The 15,012-nt window shown below is 43.2% G+C and overlaps 2 protein-coding genes across 4 annotated transcripts in view; one reads left to right on the top strand and one right to left on the bottom strand.

Moving 5' to 3' along the window:
• The window catches only part of nectin4b (nectin cell adhesion molecule 4b), a 35,138-nt gene extending 27,060 nt beyond the window's left edge, over positions 1-8,078 (top strand). Inside the window, exons 10-14 of one of the 2 annotated variants that reach the window (XM_078263366.1) lie at positions 139-304; positions 1,511-1,586; positions 1,994-2,053; positions 3,093-3,293; positions 6,571-8,078. In XM_078263366.1, the coding sequence (XP_078119492.1) occupies positions 139-304; positions 1,511-1,586; positions 1,994-2,053; positions 3,093-3,293; positions 6,571-6,864 (797 nt within the window). In that variant the 3' untranslated portion in view covers positions 6,865-8,078. The remainder of the gene's footprint in view (positions 1-138; positions 305-1,510; positions 1,587-1,993; positions 2,054-3,092; positions 3,294-6,570) is intronic. The other variant, XM_078263367.1, reaches the window with a different exon arrangement.
• On the bottom strand, positions 8,048-14,380 carry LOC144526147 (uncharacterized). 2 transcript variants are annotated; one of them, XM_078263369.1, is made up of 2 exons: positions 13,762-14,380; positions 8,048-12,541 (listed from the first exon to the last, which is right to left on the bottom strand). In XM_078263369.1, the coding sequence occupies exons 1-2, from the start codon at positions 14,048-14,050 to the stop codon at positions 11,640-11,642; spliced, it is 1,191 nt and encodes a 396-aa protein (XP_078119495.1). In that variant the 5' UTR covers positions 14,051-14,380; the 3' UTR covers positions 8,048-11,639. The 2 variants fall into 2 exon arrangements, with proteins under 2 accessions (XP_078119495.1, XP_078119494.1); XM_078263368.1 differs by having other exon boundaries at positions 8,048-12,553; positions 13,762-14,377.
• Positions 14,381-15,012: the final 632 nt, after the last annotated feature.

Raw genomic sequence — 15,012 nt, 5'->3', positions numbered from 1 at the left:
GCATGAACGGATGCTTTTTTAACTGAATCAGGATCCAAAGTTCTGCACGAAAGACATCACTGTAGTTTTGTGGCTGTGTGAATGTGTTTGTGTGAGTGACATTCATTAAATGTCTTCCCTTCCTCGTCTTTCTTCCAGAGACATCCCAACGCAAGGGCGAGTTCCCCATGGACAACATGATGCTCATCATTATCGGGGCTTCAGCCGGAGCTTTGGTCCTGGTCCTGGTCCTGGTGGTCCTGCTGGTCAACCGCTACCATCGACACAGAAACAAAAAGCTTGAGAAGGAGCTCAGCGAGAAAACGTACGCTCACCTACATTTTCTTAAAAAAAAAGGCCATGTAGTGAGAGAAATACTTTTATTTATTCCCCCAAACGTGATCACAGCTGAACTGTAAATTTCTTGTGTTGTATTTAAACTGTTTACACAGCAAGGTTTTTCCTGCTACTGTAAGGTTTAGGTAAACCGAATGAATGTAACTAAAATACTTTTCTCAGATCTAATGACTGTAGTTGGACAGTTGTTCTTTAAGCTAGTTAGTTAGTTAGTTAGTTAGTTATTTATTTATTTATTATCTGCGTCTAGATATTCAAATGTTTTAGACACAGATATGGTGATAATAACGGTCCAAAATGATGTGAAAAAGAGACGCAAAACTACCGCAAAGGGACACAAACCGACTAGAAAGAGACGCCAAATGACCACAAAGAGACACAAAGGAAAACAAAAATTACCAAAAAGAGACACAACACGACTACAAAGAGACGCAAAATCCCACAAAGAGACGCAAAATCCCACAAAGAGACACAAAATGTGTGTGGAAGTTGCTTTTTTTTGAGGAAGGACGCCTGAACCCCTTGCCAAATACGCACACCTAAGTCTTCCACAAACCGAGGGTAAACACTGCACACTATGACCTGTTGTCTGACATTACAGCGGGCCTATCATCACTAGCAGACATTCAACAAAAACATTAATTTTTAAGGCTATTAACGGAATTCTCCCTCCTTCCATTGCTGCACTGTTAGAGTAACCTTTATCACACACCATCCAACAACCTGCTCTTACTTAAGGTCCCAGGGGTACAGTCAGCTGGGGAAATCAGCGTTCTTTTTTAATGCTCTAACCACCTGGAACAGGCTTCAACAGTCAGTGAAATCAAAATGTATTTTTGACATATGGGCGGTTTAGAGCAATGGTGTTGAATAGTCCTGTTTCTGGATGTAATTGGCATTCGAATGTCCTTGATTTTATCTGGATTCTTTTATTATTTAATAGATTTATGTCCTTGATTTTACACAATTGTTTTAGTGACTGGCATGTCCTTGTTTCTTCTCTGGTCAGTGTCCTGTTTGTATATTGTGTTCTAAAGTTTATTTTCTGTAATCTCTCGGCTATATTGAAAATATGGGCTTGCCCTCGATTGTACCTCCGAGAACTAAATAAAGGTCGGAGATTATGATGATTATATATATCCAAACGTGCTGTCTTTTTTTGTTTTCCCCTCAGGGAGGAAATTCAAAGCTTCTCCCGACAAGCCTCCTTTAGGAGACTGAACTCTGTCAGCACAGATCCCAGAGTGCAGGTACACACACACATACACACACACACACACACACACACACACACACACACACACACACACACATACTATTTTAGTGTGCGTTTTTCAACACTTGGCCACGGACAACAAATAACTTACATTTTTTTCTATTGATCAATGAGCATTGTCTCTGATAAATAGAGTCATAACATAGAAACAACACACCTACAATCACTTACTTGACTCATTAGCAGGGACACACACTTCTATGAATACACGGCACGCACGCACGCACGCACGCATGCACGCTGATGATTACAGGCTGCTGCAGATAACATGCAGTGTTCATAGACACTTATTTTTATTATCTTATTCTGGGAGATTCATTTTATATATATTTTGCGTTCATGTTCACTAACTTTTTTTCACTTTCTCTATTTGTTTGCCAGCCTGAAGATTACGCTCTGCTCAGAGTAGACAGCCGAATGAAAAACAGCCAATTATCTCTGGTGAGTTCCTCAAAAATGTGATGGAATGATTTATTTGGGTACAGCAAAGGAAAATGAGTGCATCTGATGCTACGTCATAAGACTATCATGATCTGAGGTTAGCGAGATTTATTCAGTAAAAAAAAAAGAAGGACAGACTTGTGATAGCGATGAAAAACAAGTGATGCTCACTGAGCAATTACATCAGCCAAAACAAAATTTTGTTTGGGTTTTTCATAGAGAAATATAGTTCATGGTCTTGACACTATAATTTAATAACTCTTTTTGATACTTGCTTCCCCAATACAGTTAACAGTTGATAAGAAATCAATAGCTTCCAAAGGAGTTTGTGGCAAATAAAGTTTGGCAACAATTGAATTAGTTGATAAACTGCAAATTATCGACAATAATTCTAATAATTGCTTAATCGTTTGAGTCATTAATCAGGCAAACATTTAAAATATGTGCTGATTCCAGCTTCTGAAATGTGAAGATATAGTATTGTCTCTGTTTTATATGATTGGAAAATAAATATCTTTGGGTTTCATCGAATAAAAGAGGCAATATGAGATTTTCTTTAACTTTTTAAAGAATACCAATACATTGATTTATCTGAAAAATAATCAAGGAGTTAAATAATCATGCTAATATCAGTTTGCTTAATAATAATTAGTTAGTCGCAGCCCTGCTACTGTGATTAGTACATCTAATGGCTGAGCTGAGAAATCACTCCCTTGTGGTTTGGGAGGATTTTCCTCAGTGAACACAACTAAAGTATTTCAGTAGTCTGGCTTTTTGAACAGCAACATCATGTTTACAGTAAAAACCACCTGGGGTAAATGCTGAATATTCGCGGCCGTTGAGACTGCAGCACAACCAACGCAGATTCCAAACCAAATGTCTCCAGTTAAGGGGCTCTGAAACACCAGAGCAGTTTGAATGTGAGGTGTAAACACAGCAAAAGATATTTTTTTTAAACCAAAACGTAGCAATGTAAATATAGCCTAAGACAGAAAACCGTTGTTATCAGTTTTGTGACTGTTTGGGTCGCCTCCTGCAGGAACGAACCATGTACAGAGGCAGCCAGTCCACTCTGGGCGGGAAGTGGGGGTCTGCAGGAGGGGTGGAGGTGGACGAACTGGGACGTCCCGTTGTCTGGCACGACGGCAGAGAGAGCCTGAGAGGAGCAGAGATGGACGGAGAGAAAGAGGAGCAAAGGAGGAGGGTGGAGTCCTACCTGAAGAACAGTAACATGTCACTGGTATGTCAGCATCTGAGAGATGAGGCTGCAATGCAGTCAGTTTGGTTAGTAATGTGTCATACGGTATCGTGTTTTACCTACTGCTGGAGTCATGCAGACAGAGCAAAGAACTGCAAACAAAAAGTGGAAACAGATGACACAAGACTACAGACATCCTCTTTATTCTATCAGCCACTGTCAATTGTTCGTTATAAACAAATATTTGCATGGGCAGCTCTGTTCCTTTTTGAACATTTTCTTTCATTTATTTACTAATTTTGGACCAACTCCAGTCCACCTTAAACACTTTTTTACAGATTTTTTTCAGGCCGTGTATTATTGATCAACCTGTAGTGAAACGATGGCACTTTATGCTTCTGCTATAGAAGACCACCAACCTCTGAGTAACTCTAACCACCTTAAAGTGGCTTTATGTAACTTTCAGTTTGTGTTGATTGTAGCGGCCGCTTTGGACAAAAGCGGTAGTGTTTTTTCCACACCTGCTGTCGTAAAGGTCTTCTCTTTACGGTGCTTTATTGCCCACTGTATGCATCGTTTGCAAGTGTTGCATACGGTAACTTAAGGCCATTTTACAGTTGTGCGGAGGCTCCACGCAGAGCTCTCGCCGTAGCCTACGTAAGTGGCCTGATGTTTATACTGGTGTGTGCTTCGAGCCGCCATGTGTGTTTGTGGGGAGTGGGTGATAGAGCGAGGGAGAAGTGAGAGAGTGACAGCGATTAACTTTGCAGCGAGTACCGACTCTAGAGTCATAGTGAGAGAAAAAAAAGAGTCTCCCCTGTTCTTTCTGACCACGGTGGGAAATCTGGAGCAGGAAAAGTTAACCCTCTCCTTGATTTCATGTTGTTTATGGAGAAGAGAACCAGGAAATGAGTCGGGGGAAATGCAATGCTACCAAGCCACGGCCGAGCGACGTGTAGTTACATTTTTCGAGAGGTGCGCGTCAGGCTACGGCGTATGGTCCGGCGTAGACGCAGAGGGGTCTGCGGGGGTCTGCGGGGCTACGTTGTCGATTTTACGCACGACTATAAAATGGCCTTTAGCCTACTTTGGATGTCTCGTGAGCTAAACCGGATATTACTATCACCGTGTTACGAGCCAAAGCATTAAGAGTTTGTTGTAGCAACCAACGTAATAATAACTTAGATTATTATATAGCGCATGTCATTAAACAGACGTGTTACACAAGTAACGTTACAGGGGGACAAGGGAAAAGAAAATAGTGAGCCAACACAAACACGGAGTAAAAGGAAAACCATCCATCTTCATCCAGATGGATGGTTTTTTCAGCCTCCCCGGTAAAGTCTACTCCAAGGTGCTGGAAAGGAGGGTTCGGTCGATAGTCGAATCTCAGGTTGAAGAGGAACAATACGGATTCCGTCCTGGTCGTGGAACAACGGACCAGATCTTTACTCTCGCAAGGATCCTGGGAGTATGCCCAACCAGTCTACATGTGTTTTGTGGATCTGGAGAAGGCGTATGACCGGGTGCCCCGGGAGATACTGTGGGAGGTGCTGCGGGAGTACAGGGTGAGGGGGTCCCTTCTCAGGGCCATCCAATCTCTGTACGACCAAAGCGAGAGCTGTGTCCGGGTTCTCGGCAGTAAGTCGGACTCGTTTCAGGTGAGAGTTGGCCTCCGCCAGGGCTGCGCTTTGTCACCAATCCTGTTTGTAGTATTTATGGACAGGATATCGAGGCGTAGTCGGGGTGGAGAGGGGTTGCAGTTCGGTGGGCTGGGGATCTCATCGCTGCTTTTTTGCAGATGATGTGGTCCTGATGGCATCATCGGCCTGTGACCTTCAGCACTCACTGGATCGGTTCGCAGCCGAGTGTGAAGCGGCTGGGATGAGGATCAGCACCTCTAAATCGGAGGCCATGGTTCTCAGCAGGAAACCGATGGAGTGCCTTCTCCAGGTAGGGAATGAGTCTTTACCCCCAAGTGAAGGAGTTCAAGTACCTTGGGGGTCTTGTTCGCGAGTGAGGGGACAATGGAGCGGGAGATTGGTCGGAGAATCGGCACAGCAGGTGCGGTATTACATTCAATTTATCGCACCGTTGTGACGAAAAAGAGAGCTGAGCCAGAAGGCAAAGCTCTCAATCTACCGGTCAGTTTTTTGTTCCTACCCTCACCTATGGTCATGAAGGCTGGGTCATGACCGAAAGAACAAGATCCAGGGTACAAGCGGCCGAAATGGGTTTCCTCAGGAGGGTAGCTGGCGTCTCCCTTAGAGATAGGGTGAGAAGCTCAGTTATCCGTGAGGAGCTCGGAGTAGAGCCGCTGCTCCTTTGCGTCGAAAGGAGCCAGTTGAGGTGGTTTGGGCATCTGGTAAGGATGCCCCTGGGCGCCTCCCTAGGGAGGTGTTCCAGGCACGTCCAGCTGGGAGGAGGCCTCGGGGGAGACCCAGGACTAGGTGGAGGGATTATATCTCTAACCTGGCCTGGGAACGCCTCGGGATCCCCCAGTCGGAGCTGGTTAATGTGGCCCGGGAAAGGGAAGTTTGGGGTCCCCTGCTGGAGCTGCTACCCCCGCGACCCGACCCCGGATAAGCGGATGTGTGATGGCCCTGCCCCAGTATCAACCATAACTACAGCAGATAACTTCTAAAATAACATTTAAATACAATTAGGCCTATATGAAGACATCTCCTGCTTCCTTTTACCTGGCTCCGCTGGCGTACGCTAACACAGGCTTTCCCGGTGTTAAAAAGAAATCTGTGACCCGTCAGAATATGTCACTGTAGCGCCATCTACCTGCTGCAAATCATTCTGTGACTGCGTGGGAAAAATCAGACCCGGGCAGATGCCTTACTAAAAACTATTTAAAGATGAAAGCGTTCTTTTCACTGTTAGTCTCATTTGCTGTTACAGGTTATTTAAGACCATTGTATGAAAAATGACAGAGCTTTAGAAACATTAAAAAAGTTACATATAGTCACTTTAAATAGGGTGGTATAGGTTGTAGGGTGTGACACACGCTCCATGTTGTCATTTACATTTATATCTGTCCTCTTCAGTATTTACCCTGGATACATTTTTACTTCATTTTGTTGCAAAGTTGGGGAATGTCTAGTTTAACCAAAGTATTTCCAACTTGAACACACCACCTTATTTAGGTTTTTGGAGCAGGTATTTTCAACCCATTTTATATCGTCAGTGACAGAATAAGGACTTTTGGATCTTGCCCCATTTAAATGTATGAAAAGTAATAGTGCTAATATTAGCCAGGTTTTTTTTTCCTTATCAGAGAAATAGTAATGTGTTTGTATGCTGTTTATACCAGGACTCAGGTCTGCCCTCTTCCCTGGTTCCTCTGAAGGCCCAGCAGGATGAAGGCGGCGTGGTGCCCAGAGAGTCAGACCTGAGCCACGTCAGAGAGGGAGACTCCCCTCGTGGAGAGGACTGGCCTCTGCCTCCCACCCAGACGGTAGCCGAGGGACACGAGGATGATGATGAAAGCAGCTCCTACCAGCTGTCAGAGGCCCTCACACATCACTTCTACTACAGTAACGGTATCCTCCGGCCCAGGCCACACTCCAACGCCATTCTGCTGCACCCCAGAGGACAGATCGTCTAGAACGCAGACTCTCATCCAAAACATGACAGGAGAGAATGTCTGCCTGCATTCCTGCAGTGAAAATAACCTTATTCCTTATTAATGGGATGTTAGTTTTGTACACATTGACTGCAGTGGGTAATTAGCCTCAAGAACAATCCAAACCTTTTTATTTTTTACCTCTGGCTTGTGAGATTTTGATCCCTTACCCTAACCCTATAATAACTGGGAAGTTTATGAATCGTTTTGGTGCATTTTATGCCTTTTATTAGACAGGAAAGGAGAGAGATGGTGAATGTTATGCAGCAAAGATCCCCATCCAGACTCGAGCCAGAGATGTTGTGGTTCATGGCCACCAGGGCACCCCATTATTGGGACGTTTTTTTGATGTTTTGGGGCATTTTATGCCTTTATTCGACAGGCAAGAAAACTCGAGGAGCGAGATGGCGATGTTCTCCAGCCAGACTCGATCCTTTATTATTTCTCTGATGGAGACTTAGGTACACCGGCGAGTTTTTGCCTTTCCACGGTGGCATGTAAATGAAAAATCTTTCTCTCCTTGAACGTGCAAGGAATAAAGGTTCCTGTGTTATCTGCAGCGCTAAAATCTTGCACCCACTGCTATGGGGACTTGCACATATTTTAAATTCACAAAGTAGGAGTCCCAATGAATCCTCACTGCCAACTTCAGGTGCCTTGTTTTTTTGTTTTTTTTTTAACATCAAAAACATTTGAGGAGGAACATATGGACAAGAACACCATTTCTAAGCTCCAAATGCCTGGCCCAGTCAAGAATAAACTGTCCTCAAAGCTTTAATATTTTCAGCTTGGATGCACCTGTGGAGAAGAAGTTTGATGTGTGATTTTGTGCATGTGTATATAATATGTAAGGAATAGTCATAAGGAGACACTGTATGTTTTATGATCATGTCGTTAACAGCCACCTGCAACTACAAAACGGCTGAGGTCCTGGAACACAGACAAAGTAAATTGGTGGCTGTTCATGGATACACGCAGCAAACTGGTTTCCATGACCAGGTTTAAACCATACCAGTGCACAGCAATGAACAGACTGGATGAAACGTGCAGCAGATGAACAGTAAAGCAATGTTCTGTATCAAAGCACTGGCAGTTGTGTATATGTCGTTGTGTGAATTGTTTTTATATTCTTTGTGTTTTTCTATGAAACTGAAAAGCTGACGTGTAAAATGTTAAAATGTTTATTCACAAAAGTACAGCATGAGTCATTGTTCTTTATTACAACCTGGGACAATTGAGCTTGTTTCACCTCGTACAGGAGGATAAAAAGGCATTATTGATCACAGCTGCTGCAGTAATGTAGCATTTGTGTTAGACTTGTATTAGGTTTGCTGGTTTAACATTGTTTGGATGTTTACATCCTTATTAGTTCGGTAATGACTGAAATAATCAGGATTGTGGATACAAGTAGGGAAAAAAAGGTGGATTTTCCCAGGGTGGCTGGTCTCACTGTGTGACAGGGTGATTTACCCATTTAGTAATCTTGGGAACCTCTATGTAACGATTAGCTTCGCCATTTTGGGAAATATGCTTATTCACTTTCTTGTTGATAGTTACGTAGATGAGAAGACCAATACCAGCCTCATGTCCGAGAGTTGAGACTCTTTATTAATCCCAATGGGCAGTTCATTTGCAGCTTCCCAGTCCATACAATCAGTTCCAACGAACACAACTACCAAACAGTAGTTAAAAATGTTAAAGATGCCGGAGGAAACATTAAAAAGATATGGGGACATGTTACAATAACTAAAGCATTAAATAAAAGCCAGTGTTTCCCCCAGAAAAGTTATTTAGCTCGGTGGCAAGTGTCTTTATTTTTGGCGAGGGCCCGGCTGGGGCCAGTCACAGACTGATGGCAGCATTAAAGAGAGCCCAATAGTTTCTGTGATAACAGAATCATGGGCGAAATTTAGAATTTAAAAAAAGCTATAAGACCCTACATTAAGTCAGTGCTAAAAGCCAAGTGGAGATTTAAAAATATGACGTCTAAGTTTCCAATTGAGCCGCCCCACTGTAACAGTGGTTAATAAAAACGTCTTAAAAATAAATTAAACAATAATTCCCAGTGGCTTAGGCCTGGTGGGGGGGGGAACTAGGCCCGGTGGGTCACCAGGCTTGCAATACACTGGGGGAAACCCTGAAAGCAATACATCAGAGACAATAAATCAACCTCCTCATCTAACTCTCTTCAAGAGAGCGACTAGGTGAATTTCCCAAAATGACAAACTGTTCCTTTAAGATGCTGCTCCTGATTTCAGAGTGGAATCTCTGGGTGGTAGTGGACTCCCTTAGGGCGCTGACACACCAACCCGATTATCGGCCGTCGGACAGTCTGGCGAGGTCGGTGACCCGAGTCTGTTTGGTGTGTTTTGTGCCGTTCGTTTGGGCCGATTTGACATGTTGACTCGGCCAGTGGGCAGTTAGACTCAATGACCAATTACCGGAAATGACGAGCGGGATGAGCGTGACGAACGCCTCTCAAAATCTGACGAAAATCTTTAAAACTGACCTTTGTCGATCTGAAATGAAGACAGATTCAGCAACTGCACGGCCTATTTCTCGCTTAAAATGTTTTCAGAAATACGTTTCGCTGAAATATTTCCGGAAAATACGAGATCGTATTCCGAACGAGCCGCCATTATGGTCTGGCTTTGAAATTCGGGAGAAGCCAGACCCACGTGACGCGTTCGTCCAATCAGCTGCCGGTTTTCATTTTTTGGGCGACAATACAGATTAGCGCCGCCTGCTGTTATGGAGATGTATTACGTCTCGCGCGCGCAGAACGTACGCTCAAGTCGGCGTTGCTTCGGTGTGTTCTGAGGCCCTTTTTTTGACCAACTCGGGGAGACTTATCAGTCCGACTGTCTTTTCTGCCGACGGTCGGTGATCGGGTTGGTGTGTCAGAGCCTTTAGACTACCTACAAGAGGACCTACATTTCCCAGAATGCTATGTCTTTGTTAGCCTTAGATACTTTCCAAAGTCTCACAATTTACAATAATGACATGTATGTGACCCAACTTTCCATTGCAGCAGTATTACAAAGACAACACTTCAGGAACTCATTATGTCATGGCAACTGTTACATGATGTCATTGTCTAGAGTGAGTCCATTCTCATCTACTTGCTTGATTTTCACTGTGAGCCCGATAATGGACAATGTATGGTAAAATGTAATGCTAAGGGATTTCGGAGGGGCTACAGTGATTGTAGTAGAGCCGCGCAATATATCGTTTTTTTTAATCGCGATATCAACTGGCACACATCGCGAAAGGCTGCGACACATCGCGAAAGACACTCAGAGATTTTGTGTTAGTTGAAAGAAAATATCAGTAGAAAACGGCACTTTGAAATGTAACTGTCTTTTTTTTTGTGGTACCTTTTATACTCAATTCAACGTTTAATTTGTGTAATAAATTATCATTGGAAGTAATTTCCTTTTGTTAGTTTTAAATTTAACAAGCAATTTGTTGTGTTTCAGCAGAACTGAGTACACTTTAAAGTGCTCATATTATGCTTTTTGGCTTTTCCCCTTTCCTTTATTGTGTTATATCTTTTTGTGCACGTTATAGGTTTACAAAGTGAAAAAGCCCAAATTCCACCCCAAAGGGACTTATCATCTCCAACAGAAAACACTGTTCACAAACTGCTCCAAACAGCTCTATTGTAGTCCAGCCTTTACTTCAGAGACAAACGTGGTCACTTTGTAACACACGTTATAATGCTCGCCTAGCTGATAGCGAGGCACGCCCTCATACTCTGCTTCTGACTGGCTAGCAGTGCTTACCTAGTTACTGCGCATGTATGGAACAGAAGTGTGATGTCTCACTCTGTAGCTAAAACAGAGAGCTCAACACACAGGGTGAAAAGAGGAGCTGCAGCAATGTGCAGTACAACAAAAATATGGTGTTTTTTGAAAATTAAACCACATAAAGCTATTCTGGTACAACCTCTAAATACAATTATGAACCTGAAAATGAGCATAATATGAGCACTTTAATATCTGTTTATCGCAAATATCGTTATCGCAATATTCAACAAATATATACTTTCCACATATCGTGCAGCCCTAGATCGTAGATGCAGAGGTTTGCTTTTGCAATTGACCTTGTGTATAACCTATAGAAGTCTATATCCAGCTATGTCACTGGGGCTGGATGTCCCTACATTTTTTTTTCTTTTTATAAAACTCTTAACTGGTTGGGTTTACAAACAGTACGTAAGTGCCAAAATTAGTTCTTACAGTCCAAGCTACGTCAAAGTTATAGTTTGTCCAAAAGAAAAAAAGAAGTGCACAGTAAAACAGTCAGCTACATTACTTCTCAGTAATATCAAAATACTAAGAGAAATTTGTTAGTTAAAGGTGCTCTGAGTTGGGTGATGTCACTTTTTGTTGACGTTCGAAGTATTGTCAAACAAAACGCAGGCTAGCTTGCCCCTCCCTCCTCCTCATCCCGTCCCCTCCCCCTCCCTTCCTGTCGGTTATTGGCTGGAACTCTGTTATGTTTCGTGGTGCGGGTTGGCGCAATTTGTTTTTGTTGGCGTTTGTGGAGCCTGGGCTGTCTACAGAGGCCGAGATTTTTTACAGTGTGTTCAGGGGACAGGCAGCTAGCGGACAGTGAGGAGACGTTTGCTGTATGTGACAAAAAAATGTTACGCCTAAAAAACGCGTGACATCGCATAGAGCACCTTTAATCTAGACATGAATGCCACACAGATATTTCTAGCTTTTCTCACTCAAAACTCAATACCTATTGAATCAAACTGCATTTTGGGATAGAGCCTCTTTGTGAGTCCGCTGGTGAGTGCGAAGGTTGCTCCTCTGAGAAAAACACTTGCCACACGTATCGCACGTGTACGGTTTCTCTCCGGTGTGGATTCGCTGGTGGATCTCCAGGTGGCTGACGCGATCGAAGCTCTTGCCGCAGAACGGGCAGATGAACCATTTCTCCTTGATGCGGCGACTCGCTATCGTTTTATGCAGCTCGGGGTCGTTTAAAAGAAAGAATCTGCTGTCCGGGTTAAAAGCCGACGCGTTTTTAGTTTGGGGTTGTTTCTCTGCGAGGAATCTGACGGACACTCCTCTCTCGGGGTGAGTATTTGCATCTATGGGCTGACTTGGCTGAGCTTGGCTAAAAGTCACAGGAGCTCTTGATTTACTTGACGCACCTTGTCCGTTGTCCCTCGCAAACCTGTCAGAGTACGCCGTCTCTGCCGAATGATCAAAAATGTCCAAAGCATTCTGAATGAGCAGGATTTCGGAGTCCAGATTTTGGGACAGCTGCTTTGGCTCGAAAAAGCAGTCTGAGTCATCGGCAGTGTCGCTGTCTCCCACTGAAACCGACGACCACTGCTGGCTCTCTTGTTCTTCCATAACCTCGGCGGGCTGGAGGTTGACTTCCATCTCGTGGCGTCCCGCTCCGTCGCTGACGCTATGATCGGAGTCCACCGTCTGCTCCACGATCTGGACGTCGTCCTCGTCCTCTAGCTTGACTATCAAGTCTTCGCCGTCGTCGTCTCTGCCGTCGCTTTCACACGCGCCGGATTTGAGCTGCTCGCACTGTTTCTCTTCCGTCTGGGATGGCGGTGGCGTTCTGTGATTGGCTGAGGTGTCCGCCTTCTCTCTGATGCTCTGATCAGAAGACAGTGTCTGGACTGAATCTATAATCGGCCCTGAAACAACAGAGCAGGTGCATTTAAAAACAAAAAATGATTTCACGCGTTAAGAACCATAGGTCAGGGTTTTTCCGGCATAGTCGGACTCTCCCTGTGATCTTAACGGTGTGACGTAAATATGAGTATTATTTTTTAAAGCAGTTTTGTTGATTGGGGTTTGACTTACTTAAGCATTATCGACATTTTTGTTTATATTTAGAAATAACAGGCAAATGCATATAAGATAAGAGATAAGATAAGCCTTTATTGTCTCCTATATGAGAAATTCATCTTGCGCATTCGAGAGAAACGAAATGGAGACACATCGCGCATAAACACACAATAAACATACAGTTAACCTACATAGAAGCATAATCATACATTATCTCATCCAATGCTTCAATGACAATCTAATAAACCTCACACAATACCCCCCTACCTTTCCTCACAATCACAGAACAACAGAAGAGAACCCACAACAGATTTCTGTCAAATAAGGTAACACAGACTCATTGTCTTTACTGTAAAAATAAATCAAAAATCATATGTATCTTGGGTATATTGTTTTTTTTTAACAGTTTTTAAAATAGATTTTTTCCCCCCTAGAATCGAGATAGATATATATTCTGTTTATACGGTACCGCCGACAGCGACTACATCCGTTTCTAGCAAAACAGAGTGAAAGCAGAAAGTCCATGTTATGTTCTTATATACAAATGAAATAAATGTCAGACTGACTGACTGTGACTGACATGTGATGTGCATTCTTCTTAGAAAACAATTCATTTTTAGAAATGTTTCTTATATTGTCTCTAGAAGTTTATTATTCAGCTTTTGCTTTTGTTAAAGAAGGAAAAGAACACTCAATACTATCGAATTGCAATACTTCTAGAATTGCAATAAATGAAAATCGCAATACAAATCCACGTATCGTCAAAGAATCGGGACAAAAGCATATCTTGTTACATTACATTACGTGTCATTTAGCTGAAGCTTTTATCCAAAGCGACTTACAATAAGTGCTTTCATCCCTGAAGGTTCAAACTCCAGACAACAAGTAGTAAGTGCAAGTACGCTAGCTTTAAATAAGCAAAGCTACAAAGAGCCATATGAAGGTGCAGATTCAAGATTATTTGTTTTATCTTCCCAGCCCTAAGTTATATAATTAATTAAAACATAACAAGGTATTGGTTATTATGCATTATGTAGTCAGTAGTCATCCTTACCATCACCGGTGGGCGGCAGCAACTGGGTCTGTTGCTCTCTCTTAGAGGAAGATGATGAAGACGGATTGGTAACGTTAGTCTGAGCCTGAGACAGCACCGCTAACCGCTCGTTTTCCATCATCATTAACTTTCTGTTCAGGGCTTCAATCTCGCTCTCTCTCCGGCGGAGCTCGACCTGTACGAGGGCGAAGCCGTCCTCCCACAGCTGGCTGATTTCCACCACGGCAGCTTTAGCTAGCATCTCCATGATGGAGGTTAGCTTGCTCTGGAAAGCCACACAGTTGGCCATGTTGCCCTGGACCAGCACCTCCGCCAGCTGTAGCGACGCGACACGACGTTACACTAAACTTTCTATGTGCGACAGATCACACGACAGTGACTATTCCGTCCGGTGTAGTTTACATTACGGTTTGTGTTTGAGGCGAAAAACATGGAAGTGTAACAGGAAATGCTGGTGGCCATGTGACGCAGGATATACAGTACGGTGCTGATGGTAGGACAAAATGTCTCAGGACTCACGACTAAAAACAAAACAATTTAGCGTTTGGGCAGTACAACGGTTAATAAATGGTTTATAACAAACTATAATGTTGTTGTGAGCAGACATAACACATTTGTTAAGGGACCGTTCGGTATTTATGGAATGGACCACCGGAGGAAAATAGGGGAGGGTCATGTCTTTTTATTCTTTGCTGAGGGGAGGGTCATCCAACATTTTTCAGTCCAGATGGGGGGGGGGGGGTCACCCAACTTTTGTATTCATGAAACAGCAACATTTCAAAGTAGCTTGTTTGGTGCATATTTTTCCATGTAGCTCTTAGTCTCGGCCCTCCTTCGCTATCAGATGGGTCTGACCCATGAGTTTGCTGGGGGGGGCAGGGGGCGCTGTCCCCCTGGTGGCTGAAACGGATAATTGCATTGTTTAAAAAATGAGTGGAATAATTACGTCTGACATGATCAGATATTTTATAAATATCTTAAATAACACAAAACAACTAAATGGTGGTAGGTAATGCATCAGATTTCATATACTGCTTTAGTAAAAAAAAAGATTACCTGGCTGACGATGGGAGCAGCAGGATGCAAAAAACGAAAATGACTGTTGTACTATGTCTGGACGTCTTACCGTGATTTTCTTTGTGATATAAGACAGTAAATTAAATCACAATAATGCTCAACTCAAGCCATGTGTCATTCTGTGTGTCCTGCTTTATAAACTTTAACACTGCGTTTCATTTTAAACAAGATTGT

The sequence above is a fragment of the Sander vitreus genome, chromosome 12 (genome assembly GCF_031162955.1).
Source record: "Sander vitreus isolate 19-12246 chromosome 12, sanVit1, whole genome shotgun sequence".
NCBI classification, from domain to species: Eukaryota; Metazoa; Chordata; class Actinopteri; order Perciformes; family Percidae; genus Sander; species Sander vitreus.
Note: the sequence above shows the minus strand (reverse complement) of the source record. Positions and strands in the feature narration are given on the sequence as shown.

What these genes read in the sequence shown, in the direction of transcription:
- LOC144526147 (XM_078263368.1), bottom strand. Translation starts at nt 14,050, where the DNA reads ATGGCCAACTGTGTGGCTTTCCAGAGCAAGCTAACCTCCATCATGGAG. An exon ending in GCTGCCGCCCACCGGTGATG is followed by an intron (nt 12,554 to 13,761) that starts GTAAGGATGACT and finishes CTGTTGTTTCAG; the next exon opens with GGCCGATTATAGATTCAGTC.